Source organism: Rattus norvegicus, chromosome 13, assembly GCF_021556685.1.
Source record: "Rattus norvegicus strain SHRSP/BbbUtx chromosome 13, alternate assembly SHRSP_T2T, whole genome shotgun sequence".
Taxonomy (NCBI): Eukaryota; Metazoa; Chordata; class Mammalia; order Rodentia; family Muridae; genus Rattus; species Rattus norvegicus.
Window position 1 is genome coordinate 40,702,041 of NC_141546.1, and position 21,660 is coordinate 40,723,700.

General features: G+C 42.1%; 1 protein-coding gene across 3 annotated transcripts in view; it reads right to left on the reverse strand.

The window, feature by feature from the left end:
- Nckap5 (NCK-associated protein 5) overlaps positions 1–21,660 on the reverse strand; it is a 901,285-nt gene that overhangs the window by 772,961 nt on the left and 106,664 nt on the right. For all 3 annotated transcript variants that reach the window (XM_087581938.1, XM_087581942.1, XM_087581939.1), the window contains exon 2: positions 4,640–4,768. In XM_087581938.1, coding sequence (XP_087438064.1) covers positions 4,640–4,708 — 69 coding nt within the window. In that variant the 5' untranslated portion in view covers positions 4,709–4,768. The remainder of the gene's footprint in view (positions 1–4,639; positions 4,769–21,660) is intronic.

Below are 21,660 nucleotides of genomic sequence, written 5' to 3' on the forward strand. Positions count from 1 at the left end.
GTCTCAAAAAGGGAGCATTTTCATGGGAGTCTTGGAGGTGTGATTATTGTGTCAGAGGGCTGAGAGGAAGGGAAGGAGAAGCCTCTCTCAGAGAAAGCCTAAACCAGAGGAAGGAAGTGAACGAAACAACAGCATTCCCTCTGGAAAGCGAGAAATTCTTCAGGGCCTCTGCTCTCTCCAACAGTCAGCAGTCCAACTAAAAGTCTGCCTAACACTCAGACGGGATTACCAGGTTATCACACTGGGGTATCCTGTCATGAAGGTCATCTACCTACAAGCTGGGTGCCCCCATCATTCCCCAGATATTTCCCTCTGCTCAATAATTCCTCAGGGAAATACATGCATATTCTTCTAAATGGGAGTTGGTTCACAGAATAAAAGAAATTTAAAAAAAAAATCCCAAACTCAGAAAGTAGGCCCAGCTCCACCCTTCAACACTCATGGTCCCTATTCCTTATGAACCCCTCCCTCCCAACCCCACTCCTGGGCAATTAATTGCTCTTGATGAAACCAAGCCTGCCTCCCCTCATCACTGGGCACACATATGGCATGGAAGTTTGTAGTTCTGTCAGAACAGCTGGAGGCCTTTCAGTCATGGACGCAGCATAGATAGACTCCCCTCGTGGCTGTCACAGAAGTTTCTACTTCAAGGTACGCAAAGCCAGACCCAAAGATGAAGTTTCAGCTCAAACACGCCAAAGTCCTACGGCTTTGGGGGAGCTAGGGTACACAGAAAGCTGCAGAATTCTCATTTGTAAGGTAGGGAGAGTTAGAATTGTTGTATTCGCCATTTCTATATAAAGCTCTGTGTAGACTGTCTGGCATGTGTTAAACTCCAATAAATCTCAGCTAGTATGACTAAAGGAAAGAAACCATTGTGGTCTAACCTCAATGTGTGATTTGCCAAGCAAACGCCCAGAGCTGCCAGCTAAGGTGGTTTTGGTGTTAGACACTGTCAGCCCCCACTGCTGACATGCCTGTGTCTGCTGCTTAGAACGTCTATCCTTCACTTACTGTCCTCAGAGCTGGGTTAAAGTAAACTGCAAGAGCTCTGTCCTTCTTGGGTTCTGCTCTAGATCCATCAAGACTTCTAGCAACTAGTTATCCTGAGCACATACTCTCAGTCCTCCAGATTCTGACTTCTAGCCTTCAGCCCAGATCCATGCCCAGCACCCATCCAGCTGCACCAATGGAGAGTGGGTGGGCTCAGTACTACATTTTCAAAGCCTGGCGTGCATAATGGGGAACAAGACATCCTGCTTCAAAAGAAGCAGAAAGTGAGGACCAATCAACACCAGGGGTCATCCTCCAACCTGTACATATGCTCTTGTGTATACACACACACACACACACACACACACACACGCACACACGCACGCGCACACACACACTTTAAAATCCCTCTATGCCTAGTCCTCAAAGCTGTCACTAAGGGACATAAACAGCTTTTCTTCTTTGTTTTTCTCTGTCTGCCCTCTTTCTTCACTCTATGGTTCTTCCAGGCTGAAAAATATTTAAAAGCCACTGCAAGAGAGCCGTAATTTCTAACTTAACATTTCACGACTTGATGAAGTAAAATAAAAAGGTACTAAAGTTAATAATACCTTATTCTTAGAGTTCATGAGGAAGAATTTTCTCCTGCAAAGTCTGAATGAGGAAATCACCTCTGGGTCTCCTAACTCTCAGAAATCCTGGTCATGATGGTTACTACACTGGAATTTTAAGAGGTAAGGACTCCATGTTTCTTTCCCATCCAGTCAGTTTCCCCAAAGGACATCTCTTCCTGGGCTAATGTTTGGTCAAAGATAAGGAACAGGAATGGAGACCTGTGCTTTCTGCCTGGTGTTATCCTCCTCGTTAACTTTAAGAAAAGCAAGTAACTTTGCTGGGTCTGTCATTCAAAGGTTTTACAAGGCTAGAAAGAAATGGCTCAGTTAGTAAAGTGTTTGACTTGCAAGCATGAGTTCTATTGCCAAGATCCATGTAGGGAGAAACAAAAAAAACAAAACAAAACACTACACCAGGCTGGCCAGAAAACGTTGGAGATCCCTGTGCTGGGGGTGACAAGAACAGGTAGATTCGTGGGACTCGCTGGCCAGCCAGTGTAACCTACTTGGTGAATGCTGGGTAGCAAGAGGCCTTCTCTCAAAAAACGGAGGGAGCCAGCAAGATAGCATATGCAGTAAAGGGTTTGGCGTACAAGCAGGAGGACCAGAATTTGATCACCAGAACTCTGGTAAAAAGCTGCATCCGGTGGTACGTGCTTGTAATCCCAGGGCAGGGATGCAAACACAGGTGGATCTCTAAGGCCCCCTGGCCCACCATTCTATTCTGTTTGAAAACTTCCAGGTCAATAAGAAACCCTGTCTCACAAAACAGGGTGTGTGCCAACATGGTGGCTCAGTGGGTAAAGGTCCCTGCCACCAAGCCTGATGACCTGAGTGTGGTCCTCAATACACATATGAGAGAAACAAAGAACTGACTCCAGAAAATTGTCCCTTACCTCCACATACATGTTGTGGCATGTAAACATGTGTACACATATATAAAATAAGTATCTATGTACACCCTATTTACCAACAGCCTCTGTAAACGTCTGCTCTTCACATTCTGAATTGATCTGAGGTGTTTTGCTAAGGATTGAACTATGAAGTATTGAAAGTTGATAGCTTCGCATGTTTGCCTTTATAGGGTATTTGCATATTAGTTGAGACTGGAGGCAGAAATAGGCGGCTCTGGAGACCAACCAACCAGGATGCTATTTCTGGATTAAGAGAATGCTTTTGAACTATCCCTATCATACCATATGGCTGCTGCTGTCTCTGCCTAAGCCTAAGTCAGACCCGAATCTTGGCATGTCAACATTCATGAAGATTTTCTTCTGCAAAGGGGACTGAGAAATTACCCCTTCCTTACCAGTTTGCCCAGAAGTTGAAAAGGGAACGAGAACGCACACCTCCTTCGCCCACTTTCCAAGCAGATACGACATGTTGTAGGCTATGAGGTATAGTTGTAGCTATAGAAAACAACAGTTAAAACATCACCCAAGCCCCCAGCCTCCAAGAGCATGCTGAGCCCACAGCCAGATTCTGAGTCACGTGAAAAACTTGACACAAGATCACATGCCCTCTTCTCTGACTCAGAACCCCACTCATGAAAAGCATTGAGGCCACGGATCTCAAAACATGGTTCTCGACCCCTTGGGCAAACTTCTATCTCCAAAATAATATTTACATCATGATTCATGACAGGAGCAAAATTACACTTACGGAATAGCAATGAAAATAATGTTGTGGTTGGGGTTCACCACAACATGAGGAACTGTATTAGAGGGTCGCACGCAGCCTTAGGAAGGTTAATCGCAGAAAAAAACAAGACTGTAGATAAAACAAACAAACAAACAAACAGAAAACCCTGGAGTCGAAGCAGGGTTGGAGAGACACGACTGGCAAGGCAGCTCAGTACCTGTGTGGAGTGGGAGAGCTGCCCATTAGTGCGCATGAGTGTGTGCATGTACATATGTGTAAGTGTAGGCTGGCAGGCTGGCTCAGTGCTACTCCTCAAGCTCCACAAAAGAAGGGACCAAAAGAGAGCTATGTGTCACTAATGATCACAGCATGCTAAGCTATTGTCCTCATCTAATATCTTGCTGTGTTCACATGTACCATAGAACAGAGAAGGTGGTTTACCATATGTCCCTCCAGAGGCCTCGGAAATGAAGCCAAGCTTCCAAGTACAGCAATTTAAGCTGTTTCATTGGGCTAACTAGATGCACACACTCAAAGGTGATCCCAACCAGGCTGTAAAAAATAGTGTCCACTAGGGTCAGCAATATGGTTCGGTGGGTAAAAACAAACACCTGAATTTGATCACTGGAGATCACATAACAAGCAAGACATAGTAATGTTCATTTAAAATTCTTGGACTTCTATAGTAAGATGGGATTTGAAGGCAGGAGGGCCAGTGTGACGTTCTAAAGCCAGCTACCCTAGAGTGTACAGCACAGCAGCAAAAACAAGAGAGACTTTGCCTCCTTGATTAGGTAGAAGACAAAAACAGCATTCTGAAAGCAGTCTCTGACCTGCACGTGCATTCACACATTCACACACATGCACATCATATACACACATGCTAAGTAACATTTTTTAAAGGAACTGGAATAAAAACTCTCAGAAATAAACATTATGTGGAACAGAACAAATATAAAGCCAAGAGGCACTCAGCTACTCTCTTGGCTCTTCAGCTCTTGAAGTTGTATTGAACTCTTGCTCAGTTTAGCTCCACAGTGAATGGGATGGGGGAGCAACCACACGCAGGCCTGGCATCCTCCACAAATGGACCTGAGGCACAGTCCCAGCTCTGTATAGGCTAATGTCTATTTCAGCCAGGCATTAATGTAATTATATGTAATGTTGACAGATTATGACATTTACCTATTAAGACACTGTAAAAATATTCCAATAATTTGCTGGCTTTTGAGTTTGTAAAAAATAAATGAGCCCAAATCCCAACGGATGCTGCTTAATGGGGTAAATGGAATCGGGGTTTTAGCAGCGGATCGTTCAGGAAGTAACAGTCAAAAAAATAACGGACTTGAAGCCAAAGCACATACAGTGGTCAGTGAACAGTTAGCACTTACCACAAGACTACTATCCAGAGAGAGTCTTTTACCAAAGTCCCTTCTGTCCAGCTGTCTCTTCCCCTCCATGGGTGAGTGATGTATTTTCCTTTGCAATTTATAAGAATCCCCCGTCTGTCTCCACGTCCACTGCAAAGAATGAACACACGTTTTGTTATCAAGCATGCTGTGTTTAGACTTTTCATTTTGCAACTTTCCTACCAGAAACTAGAACCAAGAAAGTACCCAGACACAAACAGTAAGTCTAAAACTAGACTTCTCGATACACAAGACTTCCCTTAGTGACACACACAGAGCCATCTTTTGGAAGTGCTTGTTTTGTTTTGTTTTGTTTTGTTTTGTTTTTTTTATATAGGTTCTGCTTCCAGAGTCAGGGAATGGACTAGCATGTTAAATCAGCAGACTGTAGCCAAAAGCAGATGGTCTGTGTCATGCTACACTTGATTCATACCTGGTCTCTCTCCATCTGCCGGAAGTAGTCTATTTCTATACACTCAGGTGCTGTCTGCAAATCCCATGAGCTCAAACACACAAAACCATACTCCATAACCAAGAATTACTGAGCCTACAACCCAACAAGAAAACCACAAAACTTTCACATTATTGCCAATACTGAATTGTCAAAGTGTCATGTCAGCCGCTGGAGAGATGGCTCAGTGGTCAGGAGCACCTACTGCTTTTGGAGAGGATACGGAGATCAGTTCCTAGCACCCATATCTGGTGGCTCACAACCACATTTAACCTCAACTCCATGGGGTCTGATGGTCTCTTCTGGCCTCCCTGGGCAACTGTGCTCCCATGCAAAGTAACCCACACAGACATATGTAGACATATAATTTTAAAATGAAAATAAATCTTTTAAAATGTCATTTAAATGTTTTGAGCATTATAAGACCCATTCTTTTTTTGGGAAGACAATGTCAGTGAATTGTGGGTGATGTCATCACAGTCAATGGCTATTTTTAGAAGACTGCAACATACAGCTCTTCAAGAACTGTACTGATGCTGCTTATTCTATGATAAGGAAGAATTTTACTTAATAAAAGACCATCCCATGTATTATGTTCCAAATTTCACCAACTGTAAAAAAACCTGGGAGTTTCCCTTGGCTGGTGGTAACTTTACCATGCCACAGTGTTGCTGTACCCATAATACACAGGAGGCACAAGGTTGACTCTATGGGTTATCTTTTTTTTTTTAAGGAAATGAAGTTGAAAGATATTGAAAGAATGACAGATGGATTCTAGGAGAGTTAAGGCTATGGATGAGAAGTGAATATAATCAAAATATATTCTATGTGCATATGAAATTCTCAACAGATTAATAAAAATTACATTTGAAAAAGAAATGAATTTGAGTCTAGGCTTCCTTCCTTTGGCCATGTGGCTCTGGACATGTCATGTAGCCTCTCTGAACGTATATCTCTCATTTTCTACATCAATCAAATGTGTGTGGGAATTGTTGAATAGTAGATTATAACTTAATATGAATTACCACTATCCATAGGTAACTGTGACTATTCCTAAAAAAAAAAATCATTACACCTTTGGTGATTCAAAATTTTCTGCTGAAAATACCAAAATTCCGTTATCCTTCAAAACAAGGTGGCCAAGTAGGGCCGTTACAGGACGACTTAACAAAATGCTATGTAAATTAGTCTTTTGTTTGTTTATCCTTTGACAGTTTACACACATACATAATTAATTGTGGTCATTTTCTCCTCCTTTCCCCTGTCTCAATCCCTCCCTTTCCCACTGAATCCCTTCTTTGCAACAAGTCCTCTACCTGCTCTGTGTGTGTGTGTGTGTGTGTGCAGGTGTGCAGGTGTGTGTGCAAACATGTGTACATGTATGTACATGTATGTGTGAGTGTTGTGCAAACATCTACGTGCACATGTGGGTGTAGGTGTGCATGCATGTGTGCACACATGCACATGTGCATGTATGTGTCAATACATGCATGTGCACATATGGATGTGCACTGCATGTGTGCGTGTGCGTGCGTGCATGGAACTTACTGAGTTGCTTTCATGATTCAGTGTAGTTATCTACCAGAGCATGGGCAACTTACCAGTGCCTAAACAACTGAGGGAAACATCACCTCCTATGCTAGCAACAAATAATTCCCAATAGCTCCTCAGGAATGGGTAGGCTTCATGAGCCCCTTCCCATCCATAGTGAAACACTGAGGGGTCCGATTTCACGCAGGCACAGACATGGAAATGAAAAGAACATGTGCTACTACTCTTAATGGCTGGAAATCTAACCTGGGTCAAACATACTTGACCTTACAGCCACTGTGACCCCTTGCTTCTGATTTCCTCCATCACAAAGGTTGATACAGATGGGCTCTAGGCAGGTTCTACACAAAGCTCGTCCACTCTGGTAATGGACCTGCTCTCTAGCCTTGGATTATTCCTCCATTTTATTATTCCAGCTCTCCCATTTGTGAACAGCAACCTTAGGATTTCACTAGCACCCTGGAAAACTGTCAAACTGGCATTGAGGAGAAAAAGCACCTACATAATGGCTGACTTGAATGGTCAACTTAAGATGACCTAGAATCATCTCGAAAAAGAGTCTCAATAAGGGGCAGTCTGCCTTGATTGGCCTATGACCTCTGAGTATGATGCGGTGAGTTGCCATCAGTTTGTTAAGTGATATGGAATTATGGAGCCCAGTGGGCGTGGCATCATTCTCTAGGCAGGTAGTCCTGACTGTGTAAAATCAGAGAACTAAAGCAGTGTGTGCAAGCGAGTGAGTGAGCGTGCATGCATGCATTCTCTCGACTCTTGACTAAGAGTGACATGGCCAGCTACCTCAAACCCCACAATGGTGACCTCCCTGCAGTGAGGTACTGTACCCTGGAGGAATGAACTAAATAAACCCTATGTATCTTAGGTAATTTTCTCCCCTGCAACACCACTGAAAGTGAAACATTCCTACACCCTGCCAACAGAGCTTTACAGTACCCCAAAACCCTTAGGAAAATTCTGATGAGCCTGCTTCATTTTAACTCTCACTCAGTCCTGCTCCCCACCCCAACCCCCAGTGGTGCAGGGACTGTCTTACTTCTAACGGAAGATCTTCACAACAGATCCATTTGGTAAGGATTCCCTTCGTCTCCTGATTTTCATAGAAAATCCATCACCTTTAATACACACGTTATTCCCTTCCACCGTAAGTTCTCGATGTATGTGTTTGGCAAGGCATATAGTAGTAAAAAGCAGAGGTGAGACAATGTTTCACACAGGATGTTAGATAACCAGCTCCACCACAAGAGGAGAAAGGATTTGTCAACTGACACTGCTTGGGAGCCTGCCTCCTGTACTTTTACCTGGCCTTGGGGCAGGGAGGCCCCTCCTTGCCTTATTGACTACAACCACTGCAGTCGCTAAGACTAGCTGTCTGAGAATAGCTATGACACAGACATACAGCTGGGGAGGCCAACTTCCACTTTAGCAAACCCATCCTTCCTAACTTTTAACCCTTCCAATCACAACTGTCATCATTTCATGAGGAGCACGATTATTCTAGTGCCGACTCTAGAGTTCCCGGTGCCGATAGGGCGAAGACCTAGGCATGTGTAAGGACCAGGCCAAGGCTGGGACACGGCTCTTCTGGTAAAGTGCTGGCATGCGAGGAATACCTGAGTTGGATCTCCCCAAACCAATATAAACACATACAAGCAACACTGTGCTATGTCGATAAGGAGGTTCTGGGTCTCACTGGCCATCTTTCTGGATCTGTGAGTTCCACATTCAGTGAGTGACTCTGTCTCAAAAGATATGGTGGGAAACGATACAGAAAGACCCTGGGCACTGTAACTCTGGCCTCTGTACAGAAATGTACATATAAATACACACAGGCACATGTGCACGCACGCACACACACATACACACACACACACACACACACACACACACACACACACACACACCACCACCACCACCACCAAGACTAGAAAGACTAAGTTCCTGCCTCCATGGAACTCGCCTTCTACAGAACAGACGATGAGTAAGCAGACTGATAACCCGAAACTGTGGTAGGTGACGGCAACAGGAAATAACCCCAATGGGTGATACCACCTCAAGTCATATATGTCAACACCGAACCTTCTTATATCCAATAGCTAGAGTAAAAGGCAGCATATGCAAAGGCGATGTAGAACACCATTCCAGGCAGGGCGCGCATGAAAGGGACAAAAAAGAATTGTGTTCTTGGAGGAAGACTGGTTCCTTGAGAATAAAAATAGCTAGAAAGGGGACCTAGAAAAGAATGTTGAGACGCAGCCGCCAACCACAAGCTTTCCTTCTATATACAAAGGGCACACTGGGTTTTGATCTCTACTTCTTACTAGTTAGTAACTCAACAAATTCTTGAATATGTTTAGTTCTCAATGGGCTGATCTCTAGAGCACGATTAATAAGGAAATATCCATTAATGAGACAATTCACTTCAAGAAATATTATTTTTCCAGTGATTGGTACACAGTAACTACTAGTCATAACTAAATATTAGAACAGTGATCATCCCTCTATTATTCATGATAAATTTGGAAAACACTCTAGGTGATGGATTTTGTTTTACTATAGCAAAAGAAGTATGTCCCCAGGGAGAATGAGAATCCTTATGAAATTCCTCAAATTGCCTGGCTTGCCTATCTACTTGGTTTCTTAATTCTTCCGCATATATTAAGCTGCCAATCATGTAATGTAACGGTAGAAATGACACCCAAATTACTTAGCAGCAATATCATACAAGCACTGAACAATGTTAACATTTCAGGACAATAACGGTCAGCCACAACAATACACAATATGGCACCGAAAGGAAGTCCTGGCTCTTACCTGCCTCAGCGGAAACACCATCTCCACGCCATAAAGGTGAATGTTTACTAATGGGGACTGGGGGAGGGTATCTCAGTCAGTAAAGTTCCCGCCATGCGAGCCTGAAGACCCTAATCTGGATCAACAGTCAGGGGTTGCTAACACACCTGTGATCCCAGAGCTGGGGAGGCAAAGACCGGGGCATCTCTAGAACTCACTGGCCAGCCAGCCTGGTGAACCTGATGAGCTACAAGTTCAATGAGAGAGCCTGTCCCAAGACCTGAGAAAATGATTGCGGGAAAATGCAGAGTAAAGTCATCCCAACAGGTCAAAGACAGCCCACATGAATGAATGAATGAATGAATGAATGAATGAATGAACGAACGAACGAACGAACGAACAAACAAATGCCAAGCATGGTTGTGTACATCTATAATGGAAACACTCAGGAAATAAGAGACAGGAAAGTAGGTAGGAGAGAAATGAGATAGAGAGGTAGGAAGGGAAATAAGACAGAGGTAGAGGGGAGGGAAGGAGAGAAGGAGGAGGGAAGGGAGGAAGGGAGGAAGGGAGGTAGGGAGGAGGGAAAATGAAAAGAGAGGGAAGAAAAGAGGCATGCACATAGGTGCAAAACTCTAGGCAGCCTAAAATCTAAGGAGAGATGTACAAATTGACTGGTTAAATGCAACACAGAATACGATAGGGCATTAACTAACACATGGTTTTGACTAGGAGGATGGCCTCTGGGTGTGGTTAACCTTGGATAACTCGCCTGATTGACAGTCTGGAGGTGTGGCCAGTGGTTGTCTAGACAGGCAGCACAGCTGCATCTTTACAGTGTACAAACCGAGACGAGAGCACTATGGTCGTCCTCCCCACCGTCTGCTCCCTCTTTCCCAAGCTCTCTTTAAAGACTCTGCCCCTCCTTCATGGACTGCGTGAAGTAAACTCCTTATACATAATGTCTCTGCACTGCACATGAATCCTTCAGAATACAGAATGTCTCTGCAGTGCACATGAATTCTTCAGAAGAAACTCGGAACAGGAATAAAGCTAATAAACAAATCTTCTGGAGTAAGTAAATGCACACATAAATAATAGACATAATGAAAACAAACACAGACGGCATGCGTACAACCCCAGTGGGTTCAAGGAACACAGAGATCTGACTGGGGGGTAATTTTCTGCAGTGTGTCATCTGCTAATGTTAATGAGTTAGTTAAATTAGAAAAAAATCCCAATAGCCCAAAGCAAAAAGCATTCAACCACACGGGATGTCAGGGCTGGGGTGTGGACTGATTTGTGTTGTTGTTGTGGTGTTTTGTTGTTGGTTTGAGCTGGCTGTGGAGGGCTACACTTAAAAAGCCATCCAATTTCAAGAGAGAATTTTCCATCTGGGGCCAGTTGGGGGAAAGCACAGGCTAAACGCCCTCAAAGCCAGCTGAGAGACAACACAGCTCACTAGGGAGAGTGTTTATGAGGAGAAATGCTTTCTAAAAAGCCCAGCAAAGATTTGACGGCACCGTCCCTGCACGCTGCAGCAGCCATTCTTTTTCATTAAATGTCTTTGAACACAAGTGAAAACCCAGAACAACTCAGGAAATGGACAGCGTCAGATAAATTGGAAGTCGATCCATTTTCGCAGAGGTTTTAGCTGGTAGTTAAAATCTTGCCAATTACCCAGAGTGTTCCTTTGCATTCAAAGGGGTTATTTATTCTATTTTATTCTAGAGTAACCTCCCTCCACACACTCCTCAACCCCACATAACCCTGAAGTGAGTAAAAGCACGCTAAGAGCCAAGGAAATCAAGATTATGCATTAAACCTTCAAAACCCATTAACGTACCCCAAATAATACCGTTTTAATAAACCATGCAATGTAGACTGTGATATTAAAGCCATTACATGTAATAAACTGTCAAAAATAAATGTAGGAGAAAAGATTTGCACGTTTCTGTTCTGTTTCTCTGTTGGGTGTTTAATTAAATTGCAAGTGTTAAATGCTTGTTGAAAGAGAGAGGTGGGTTCAAGTCTCTTTTCAAGAACATAAAATTCTGATCCTTTAAATGCTATGGAGGAAGAGTAAAAAAGAGAAACGGGTCAGATCCCATAGAAGCCACATCTGACATGGTGCTAGGAACTGAGCTCAAGTCCTCTGCAAGAATGGCGCTCTTAAATGCTGAGCTATCTCTTCAGACCCGGTGATTGTCTCTTTTGAAAAAAAATCATTATAAATATCAATGTTGTTTATAAGTGTGCAAGCTGCACTTTAATTTGATGGGCTATATGTTCAGTTTGCTTCCTGTAGCTTCACAGGTGAATGACATCTGCTCTGAGCCAAGATGTGGCTTCTATAACTTTCCAGCATGACTGTCTAAGGTCTTTCATAGTCTAGTGAGGTCAGCATCCGCTGGCCTGTCTTTGACCAGCAAAAGATTTGACGGCACCTCATGCTGTGTAAGACAGGGGATGCCTAGCAAAGAGGGCAGGCACAATGCATATGACGTTGTTCCAGGGAGAAAAAGAAAGTGCATCCAGTGTCCTGGGATGTGCAACCGCCCCACACAGTCACCCACCACCTACCCAAGTCAGATAACTGTCATGCCAAGTTAGAGATTGGTTTTTCCAAGTCTGCCAGTAAAACTTCCCAACCTTAATAGATAGATAGATAGATAGATAGATAGATAGATAGATAGATAGATAGATAGATAGATAGATAGATAGATAAAGAGAGAGAGTGAGTGAGTAAAGAAATGGTCTAGTAGGTACAGTACTTCTACATAAGCATGAAAACTGAGTTTGGATCCCAGAACCCATGTAAAGGCAGGTACACTAGTATGTGCCTGTAATCCCAGCCCTCCTCCAATGAGATTGGAGTAGGAAAAAGGAGAGAATCTCTAAAAGCTAATCATTCAGTTACTCTGCTACACACAGTTGCACACAACACTAGACCTTACATCAAACAAGTAAGAAGGATTGAAACTCAAGGTTGTCCTCTGACCTTGCCACATGCACCTTGTGTGTACACACATGCACACACACACACACACACACACAGAGAGAGAGAGAGAGAGAGAGAGAGAGAGAGAGAGAGAGAGAGAGAGAGAGAAAGGAATATAAAATTTCACAAGCCAAATGAATTCCCCTCAGAAAGCTGCATAGCCCAGGGCCCACTCATACCCAATCTTTAATTACATGGCTCTGAAAATTTGGTAATTATTTTTTGCAAAGTTTGAATTAATGGAAAACTGCATGAAGAGAAGATTGAAATATTAAATCCTAACACAGAAAACTCAGTAAAGGAACGGGGTTTGGGAGGAGAATTAAATTCCCCATCACCTGTCTGTGCAAGTGGAAGAAAAATCAAACTTTTTTTTCCCCAAAGATAATTTTTTCTTCTTTTATGAGAAGCCACAATGTGGAAGCAATTATTCTAAGTTAGAAAAATATGCTCTGAGAGAATTAAGGGCTTGCTTTCCCCCTTAGATTAAAATTAAAATATTACCAGGGTTACTTAATATGTTTTAGATATGTATATTTGCTGCCACAACACAGAAACTAAAGAGACTCTCCCTCAAAACAATTTTATGCATCTCTTTTAACAGATTGGGGCACAGAGCATGTCTGTTGTTTGGGGTTATCCTTTTCTCCCTTGTAGGTTTTGACATTTTGATCTCACCCACACAAAAATTAACTCAACCCACATGTGGCTATTTTGATGGATCACACTAATTAAGTTATGAGTTACTACCATGTCTATGCCACAATTTTGCTATATAAATGGATTCAGCAAGGTTTACCAACTATTGATTATTGAATTCCAGTGTAAGTTTGGTGGGTATTTTGGGGTTTTCAACTAATTGTTTTCATATCTTCTGACAAATTAATTTCTCCAGTCTCTAGTCCCTTCATCTCTCAGATAAAGACAAATCAAGTGAATGACTGCTAAGAACCCTTCTGCACCTAAAATATCTTAATCCATGAGGCAATGTAAGTAGAATTTAATGCTTTTAAATTCACTCTTGTCTCACAATTTACAGCTTTACTGAGGTGTAAGTCAAACACTATATTGACCCATAAATACGGCGTTTTGTGTGAACATCATCAAAACTCTAATTTTAGCACATTTCAACACTCCAAGAAAGAAGCCTGCAGAAATTAAACAGATCTTGCTTACCCCTGCCAACTATTCACAGACAGCCACGCCTCGACATTCTGTATCCATGAGTTCGTTTTATTTCACATGTCATAAATATATTTTAGGACAGACCTTTTTCTCTAACCATAATGCTTTTTTTTAAAGTCACCAACGATGTAACACCTATCGATACTCCATTTTTTCAGCAGAATAATATTCCATTGTATAGACATATCACCTATAAATAGTTATATCCTGTTTTAGGGAAGTACATTTTCATTTCTCTTGTCTATACCTAGGAAAATTATTGGATCAAATGGAAAATCTATGATTAGCATTTTCAAGAACTATTTTACATTCTTACCAGCTGTGTCTGAGAAGTCTAACTCTTCTCATCTTTGTCAGCATTTATTATTGTCCATATTTATTTTAGCCATAAACATTCTGCTGGGTAGTGACAGTCTCATTACTTAAATTTCCCTAAAGGCTAACAATACTGAGTCTCTTTTTTTCTATTCAGACTACCTACTTGTATGTCTTCTTTGGGGAAATATATATGTAGACTTTTGCCCTATTTTTTTAGGTCAGTGATTTGTCTTTTGTTTTAAATTTTTATATTATTTATATATGCATCTACATGATTATGTGCAGGGAATTCAGGGATCTAGAGTCCAGAAAAGGGTGTTAGATTCTCCTGGAGCTGGAGTTATATGCAGTTGTAAGTACCAGATGTGGGTGCTAGGAACTGAATTCAGGTCCTGTGCCAGATCAGCAAACACTTTAACCACTGAGCCTTCTCTCCTGTCCCTCAACCTGTCTTTCCATTGTTAGAGTGTAAAAGGAGGCTTCTGTATATCCTAAGAGAAGCTCTTCATCTCATAACTATGTGCAAATATCTTCCCCCATCCTTGTAGCTTATCTTTTTATACCTTTTAATAGGTGACTTAAAAGAATTTGTGTGTGTGTGTTTGTGTCACTGTGGATGTCTGCAGAGGCTAAAAGATGGCAGCAGTCGCCCTGAAGCTGGAGCCGCAGATGCTTATGAACCAAGCCAGCTGGGTGCTGGGAACTAAACTCTGGACCCCTGCAATAGCAGCCAGTGCTCTCACTGGGGAGCCATTGTTCCAGTCCCTTCTCTTTTTTGACAGTGTTCTTCACATACAAAAGGTTTAAAATATTATTAAAGTACACTTTATCAACATTGTCTCTCATTTATCCCCTTGACGTTGGATCTGGGAAAGTTCTTAAGACATGAAAATGAAAGTTTCATCATGAGGTAAATTTTGTTATGGTTGTAGCTCTTACATTTAGCTCCCCGATTTGTTCGTTTTTTTACAGTATGATCATGATTAACTCATCCTTTTACACATGAGTACCCAAAACTAGCTTACCATTCTTTGTGGAAAGACCAATCTTTCCCTCACAGAACTGTCTTGACACTGTGCTTAAAAAAAAAAAAAATCCACTAGCCACAAACAAGAGAATTCTAATCCTCTAATGCATACATCAGAATTGTGTCAGCCTGATTACTACAGTGTCATAGTTCATTTCAGAATTAGCATTGTGAGTTTTCTGACTTAGTTTTCCATATGGCATTGTTTGTTTTAGCTACTGTACATTTTGTGTGAATTTTAGCCCCAGTTTGTAGACTTGGGTGAGAAAGCTGGCAGGGGTGTGGACAAGACCTGTGATCAGCCGACATCACAGCAGGAGGTGCAGTGGCATGAGTGGTCCAGTTCATGGAACCAAATGGTTTTATTCACTGGGACTTCCTTTATTTCTTTCTATTATGCTTGATAGATTTTTTTTTCTGTCTTAAATGCTGAAGTAGTAAAATCTTTAAAATAAATATTTTATTTGTTTCTGGGTATTCCCTTTTGTTGCTGTATTCACCAAAAATAATAATAATAATAATAATTTAGGTTGCTTTCCCTTAGAGTTCTGTTAAGTTTTGAGATGAAAAGCTAATCCATACTTTCTTCCTTCTTTTTATAAGTGGTTTCCTATTTGACTGTTGTGAATTTTGTCTTAAATGATGTAATAATTATTATAAGTGACATGTGTTCTGTATCCTGTGTTTGGGTGTGATACGTGTATGTGTATGGGTCTGTGTATGTGTGTGTGTGTGTGTGTGTGTGTATAATGTGTGCATGTATGTGCATGTACATATGAGATGTACCTGTGTGGTGTACGGACATAGGGGTAGGCTCATACATGCTTGCACAGAAGCCAAAGGATGATATTTAACACCTTGTTCTATCACACTCCTCTATTTCTTTGAGGCAGGGTCTCTCACTATGACTGGACCTATGCTTCCTGCCTTAGCAACTCTCCTGTCTCAGTGCCACTATGACACAAAGGTTACATGGGCATGCATCCACCCCCACTTTTTAAGTCAACCCTGGGAATCAAACTCAGGGCCTCATATTCGAGAAGCAAGAAGTTCTACTCAATTAGCCATCTCCTCAATCCTCTGGTTTTATAAGGAATTCATAAGGATTCTACATGATATATTTGGATTAATATTAACATCTGTGCTTAGCTTATTCAAGTAATGTGGAAATAAATTGCAACAAGTTACCATCATCTTCACTTGTATGCATTGAGCACTTGCTGAATGAACAATCTAATACTGTGGCAGCCTGCATTCAAGTCATCAGCCAGCAAATTGCATTTAACACACAGAATATCATAAAACCCACTTGTTAAGAAATTGAAGCATAAAGAAATGCCCTCATCATCTCAAGTTTTTCACCATGACTAAATATTTTCATTCATACCATTAAAGGTATTTCCTTCCTCCGAGTGAGAAGGACATTCCATCCCCTATGAAGCTAGATTTCAATTCAACTTTGGAGGACTTCACTAGCTATGTCTCCAATCCAGCTGTCCCACCACTGACTTACATTGTACTAATCAAGCTAATGTTGTTGAATACAGACTAAGGAGTTACTGGTCTTGGGAGAAAGAAATTCTGACTCAATGATGTTATCAATTGTGTCTTTTTCTGAGGAAAATAACCTGCATTCAAACCAAAAGAGACATACTTTATTATTAGGTTTCCAAAATGTTGAGAATCAGAGGTAGTCAAATACTTAACACCCTGAAAAAAGAAGTTTCTCGTATATCCTCTTTACATATGATAGTAAGGATTGGTGGTCTGAAACTCAGCGACCTCAACATTAGAACCTCCCTTAAGGCCAGTGACATGGCTCAGCAGTTTGGGATACTTTCTAGCAAGCTGAGGAACGTGGATCCCCAGGAGCCAAACAGTGGAGAGAGAGATCAATTCCCACACTTACATCACAGCATGCATGCTCCCCACCCCGTGTGTATATATATATATATATACATATATGATTAATAATGTGGTTATTAATATATATAATAGATGATTAATATAGATAGATGATGGATGGATGGATGGACAGACAAACGGTTGAAAGATGGAATTCAATTTTTAAAACACTTCCCGTTAAGCCCCAGATGAGTAAAATAAACACCTACCATTATTCCCTGGGCTATGCAAAGAAGAAGAGCATTTCTATAGATCGGTATTGAGTTCAGAGGGAACCTGCTGTGTCCCGAGACTTATCTCCAGGGACAACAAAATGGGAGTCTTTTGACAACTGGTGCTTATGCAGCTTCCAGAGCCTCCCATCAGCAGCTAGAGACACGGGCCCAACAACTCACCGCACTAAAGCACAACAGGAAATAAGTCCCTTCGTCGTTTTAAAAACACAGTCCTGTGACCAGAGAACAGGCATTGCTTAGAGAAGACTCCAAAGAAAGGCTCAGGAAAACTTCAGAAAAGACCAAAGACAGGACCGCGCTACCCACGGGCTACACTCATGGAGCATGCGCAGAGGCAACCCAAGCACCACCAAGGCAACATCCGGGAGAGTCCGGTGCTTACAAGTGAGGCCACTCTGGATGGAGCCTTATACCTTCTCAGCTTCCAGATTTGCTAGCTCTCTAACTAGCTCCTAATTTCAGCACTTATTAATAAGCCATTTAAATATACCATCCCTTCATCTATAACTATGCATGTCCCCGGTCTAACCCTTTATTCCGGAAGAGAAGAATCTAAAATTCTCCGCAGATCTCTGAACTCCAAAGTTGCCTGGACAGTGGGAGACTCTTTCCCTAGAGTTACAGAGAAGTTGTGCATGAGGTGGAAGGAAGGGCGGTGTCAGAGATAAAACCTGAGCCATGTCATTGGATCGCTCAGTTCCTCTAAGGTGCACGCAGATTTGCCGAGCAGGTGGATGTGCCAAGCCACTCTGACAGGGGCTCTGGATAGGCCATCTAGCAGGCCTGGTGGATGCTTCCATCCCCTTGACATGGGAAAGAGCATATGAAGAGTAAGGGTGAAAATCTATTCAAGATGAAATGAGGAAAAAAAATCTTTTGATATGGAGTCGCACCGTAATCTGTGCTGGCCTATGCAACTGAGGATGACTGAACTCCTGATCCTCCTGCCCAGGTCTTCCAAAGAGCTCATGTAACAGGCCTGGGCCACCAGTTTATGCAGTCGACGTTGAATCCGGGGTTTTGTGAATGATATGTAAGCCCTCTGCCAACGAAGTTACATTTCCGCCCAAAACGGAAAGTGTAAAGCACATGAAAATTAGTATTAGGAAGTCACGAAAGTTTAATAAAGAAAATGAACAAAGCAGAAACGTCTTCTTAAGAAATAATAGCAGAAGATGACTTTTCAAAACTGGAGAGCATATACTTTGCTTTTAATTTTTTTTAATTAACTTTTTGTCAGAGTGCTGGCTAGTTTTAAAAGTCAGCTTGACACAACATAGACTCAAACGGGGACGAGACTTTCTATTGAGAAATTAGCTTGGACAGGTTGACTTATAGGCATGTTCCTTGATTAATTGGTATAGGAAGAGCTAGTACACTGTGAGAGATGCAATTCTCTAGGCTGGGCTTTGACTGCCCACTGGTGCATTTGTTTCTCTCTGTTCTTGACTGTGCATGTATTGTGACTCAACCTCCCCTTGGCGATGGACCGTAACATGGAATTGCGAGCCATATGAGCACTTTTCTCCCCAAAGCTGTTCTTCAGCACAATGCTATACCGCACCAACTCAGGCAGTTGGCACCCAACGTGCTAGGCTGCATGACACGGCATTTTCTCCTCTCTGCAGTGCTACTCTCCAACCTCTTGCCTTCTTCCCTCCAGTCTCTCCTTTTCCATTTCATCACAAGAATATGTGCTTTTGAGACCGAAAGCGTTACCTAAAATTATGGGCCATATCAAAGGGTGCAGTGCCAGAACTATGAAACCCTCAGGTGAAAGAGAAATTCCTGAAAGTTATGAGGGACCTCTCAAAATGACATACAACCAACTACCGTTAGACAACTACCCTGCCAGTACATTTCTAGTTAGCAAAATGAAATACCCGAACAGAAAGGAATACGGTCTCCGAAATACCGAGAGCAAATAACTCTGAGGCTTCTAAGTGGTTCCAAACAACCCAGGAACTCTCTAGGCTTAGAAAGCTGCATCCGCCAGGACTGTGGCTCCCGTGGTAGAGCTCTTGCTTCCCACGCAGAAAATCACTCTAGATGCTGAGGCAAGAAGATCATAAGTTGGGCTGGAGAGATGGCTCAGCGGTTAAGGGCACTGACTACTCTTCCAGAGGTCCTGAGTTCAATTCCCAGCAACCACATGGTGGCTCACAACCATCTGTAATGGGATCTGATGCCCTCTTCTGCTGTGTCTGAAGACAGTGACAGTGTACTCACATATAATAAATAAATAATTTAAAAAAGAAGAAGATCATAAGTTTAAAGTCATCCTTAGTCATCCTACCTGGGGAATTCCAGGCCAACCTTGGCTACAAGAGATACTGTCCCAAACAAACAAAATTCCGTGCTTCTCAGGGACTGAAAGACCACACTAATGGATCGATTTTCATCAAATGTACTGTGGATGGACAGTGGACTACTAGAGATTTTAGCACACAAAGGCAAGGGGGGGGGGGGGGGGCTGGGGATTTAGCTCAGTGGTAGAGCACTTACCTAGGAAGCGCAAGGCCCTGGGTTCGGTCCCCAGCTCCGAAAAAAAGAACCAAAAAAAAAAAAAAAAAAAAAAAAAAAAAAAAAAAAGGCAAGGGGGGGAAGGGTGGGCTGGATCTGCAGAAAGACTTTTTTTCTCGGAGATAATAGCTTAATTTAGCAATATAAATTAATTCAGAGTTGGCTATAATAAAAAAAAAGTGAAATTTTCTGTGGTGCGTTAGGCATATCAAGGCCCTTCAATTTGTTTATACCCTCAAGTGCCCTTGAGAAAAATCACTGCCATTATTATTCTAGGAAACATCCCTTTGTCTGCCCAAGGCTTTTCCCCCTCTGAGAATGCATTCAGCTTTGTGGTTCTAAATAAACGACAGGTGTTGTATTGTGTCCCCTTCATACTGAAATGGTTACCCTCAGGACAGAGACCCCAACTCACTTAAGCTGGTTTTCTCACCCCAGTACTCAACATTTGGGCAGAGCTACTCAACTTGTCTGAGATTAAACTCTTTCTTTTATATGTTGGTGTGTGTGTGTGTGTGTGTGTGTGTGTGCCAGGCTCCATCTACCTTGTTTTGGGGAGCCAGGATCTGTCACATGGCTGGCAGTTTTCTGATCAGTGTCAGGTGGCCAGCAAGCCCCAGGGACCCTCCTGTCTCTGTGTCTCCTATAAGAGGATTATAAGCATGTGTCACAAACAGGACTGATTTTTTTCCTTTTCCACATGAGTTGTGAGGAGCAACCTCTGGCCTTAATGCTTATGTGGAAAGCACCTGACTATGTGAGCTACCCCCTCAGACCAAGTGAACCTCCTGATCAATAGATTTCTTTCCCAGAAGCGTATGCTGCTTTAAGTCTACTTAGAAATAGCTGCTCTTTTAATCTCCAGAGCTTTACTTTGTACCTTAAACATTCTCCAATTGCACTTCACCCACAGGAAGGGAGACTTGCTTATCTTGGTTTACTTATTTGGAGAAACACAAATCCTTTTCTCATAATCCCAGGAAATTTTTCTTTTAGAATATGCCCTTCCTACTGATATATGTAAATATATATAAGTGTAAACACACAGAAAAATGATATGTGAATATATTTCTAAGGCAAGTAGTTAAAAATCATATATAAACTTATATGGAAAATAACCCAAATTCCCCATCCCTGCACTCCCAAGTGTTTCCTCCAGACTAGAAAAAAAAAAAAAACACTATTGACAAATTTACCTTTCTAGATTTTTCCTACCCATTTACATACACACACACACACACACACACACACACACACACACACACACACGTACATATGTATTTATGTTTATTTTTATATGCAAACTTTTTAGATCATAATCATTTGCACCCCTTTCTGCATGTTGTGTCAGGACTAGGGGCTCTGCCTCAGTTGGTAGATTATCTTGCAAAGGAAGCCATGGGGAGATCCATCTCTGCCTGAGTAAACCAGGCATGGTAGCACATGTCTGAAATTGCACCACTTTGATCAGAGAATAAGGAGAATCAGAGGTTCAAGGTCATCCTTAGCTAATAGCAGGTTCCAGGTTAGCCTGGGCTATGAAAACACTTTCTCAGAATAATAAGAGTAATACTGGATAATAATGTTCTTTCCATGTTGAGATACAAACACTTTTTCAGTCTTCCTAAGATAGAAAAAAAAAATATATATATATATGCTTATCTCCTGAGGCCAGGAAGGGGCATCAGATCCCCTGGAGCTGAGGTTACATTTGTTGCTTCTGAGCCACCCGATGCCAAGCCAGGATCTGAACTTGGGTTCTCTGCAAGAACAGCAAGCAATCTTGGCAGCCAAGCCCCCAGTCCTCCTCCTCCTTTCTTATAATGACCACAGGGCTCCGCAGGGCAGGTAGAGTGTTATTTGTTTGACTCTTCCCTTCCTGATGGACACAGACGGCAGATAATTTATCAATATTACAAATGCTGGAGTGTGTTTTCATGTGCATTCCTCTGTGTAAACGGATGAAATGGCTCCTGTGATAAATAGCTTAAGGGGCCC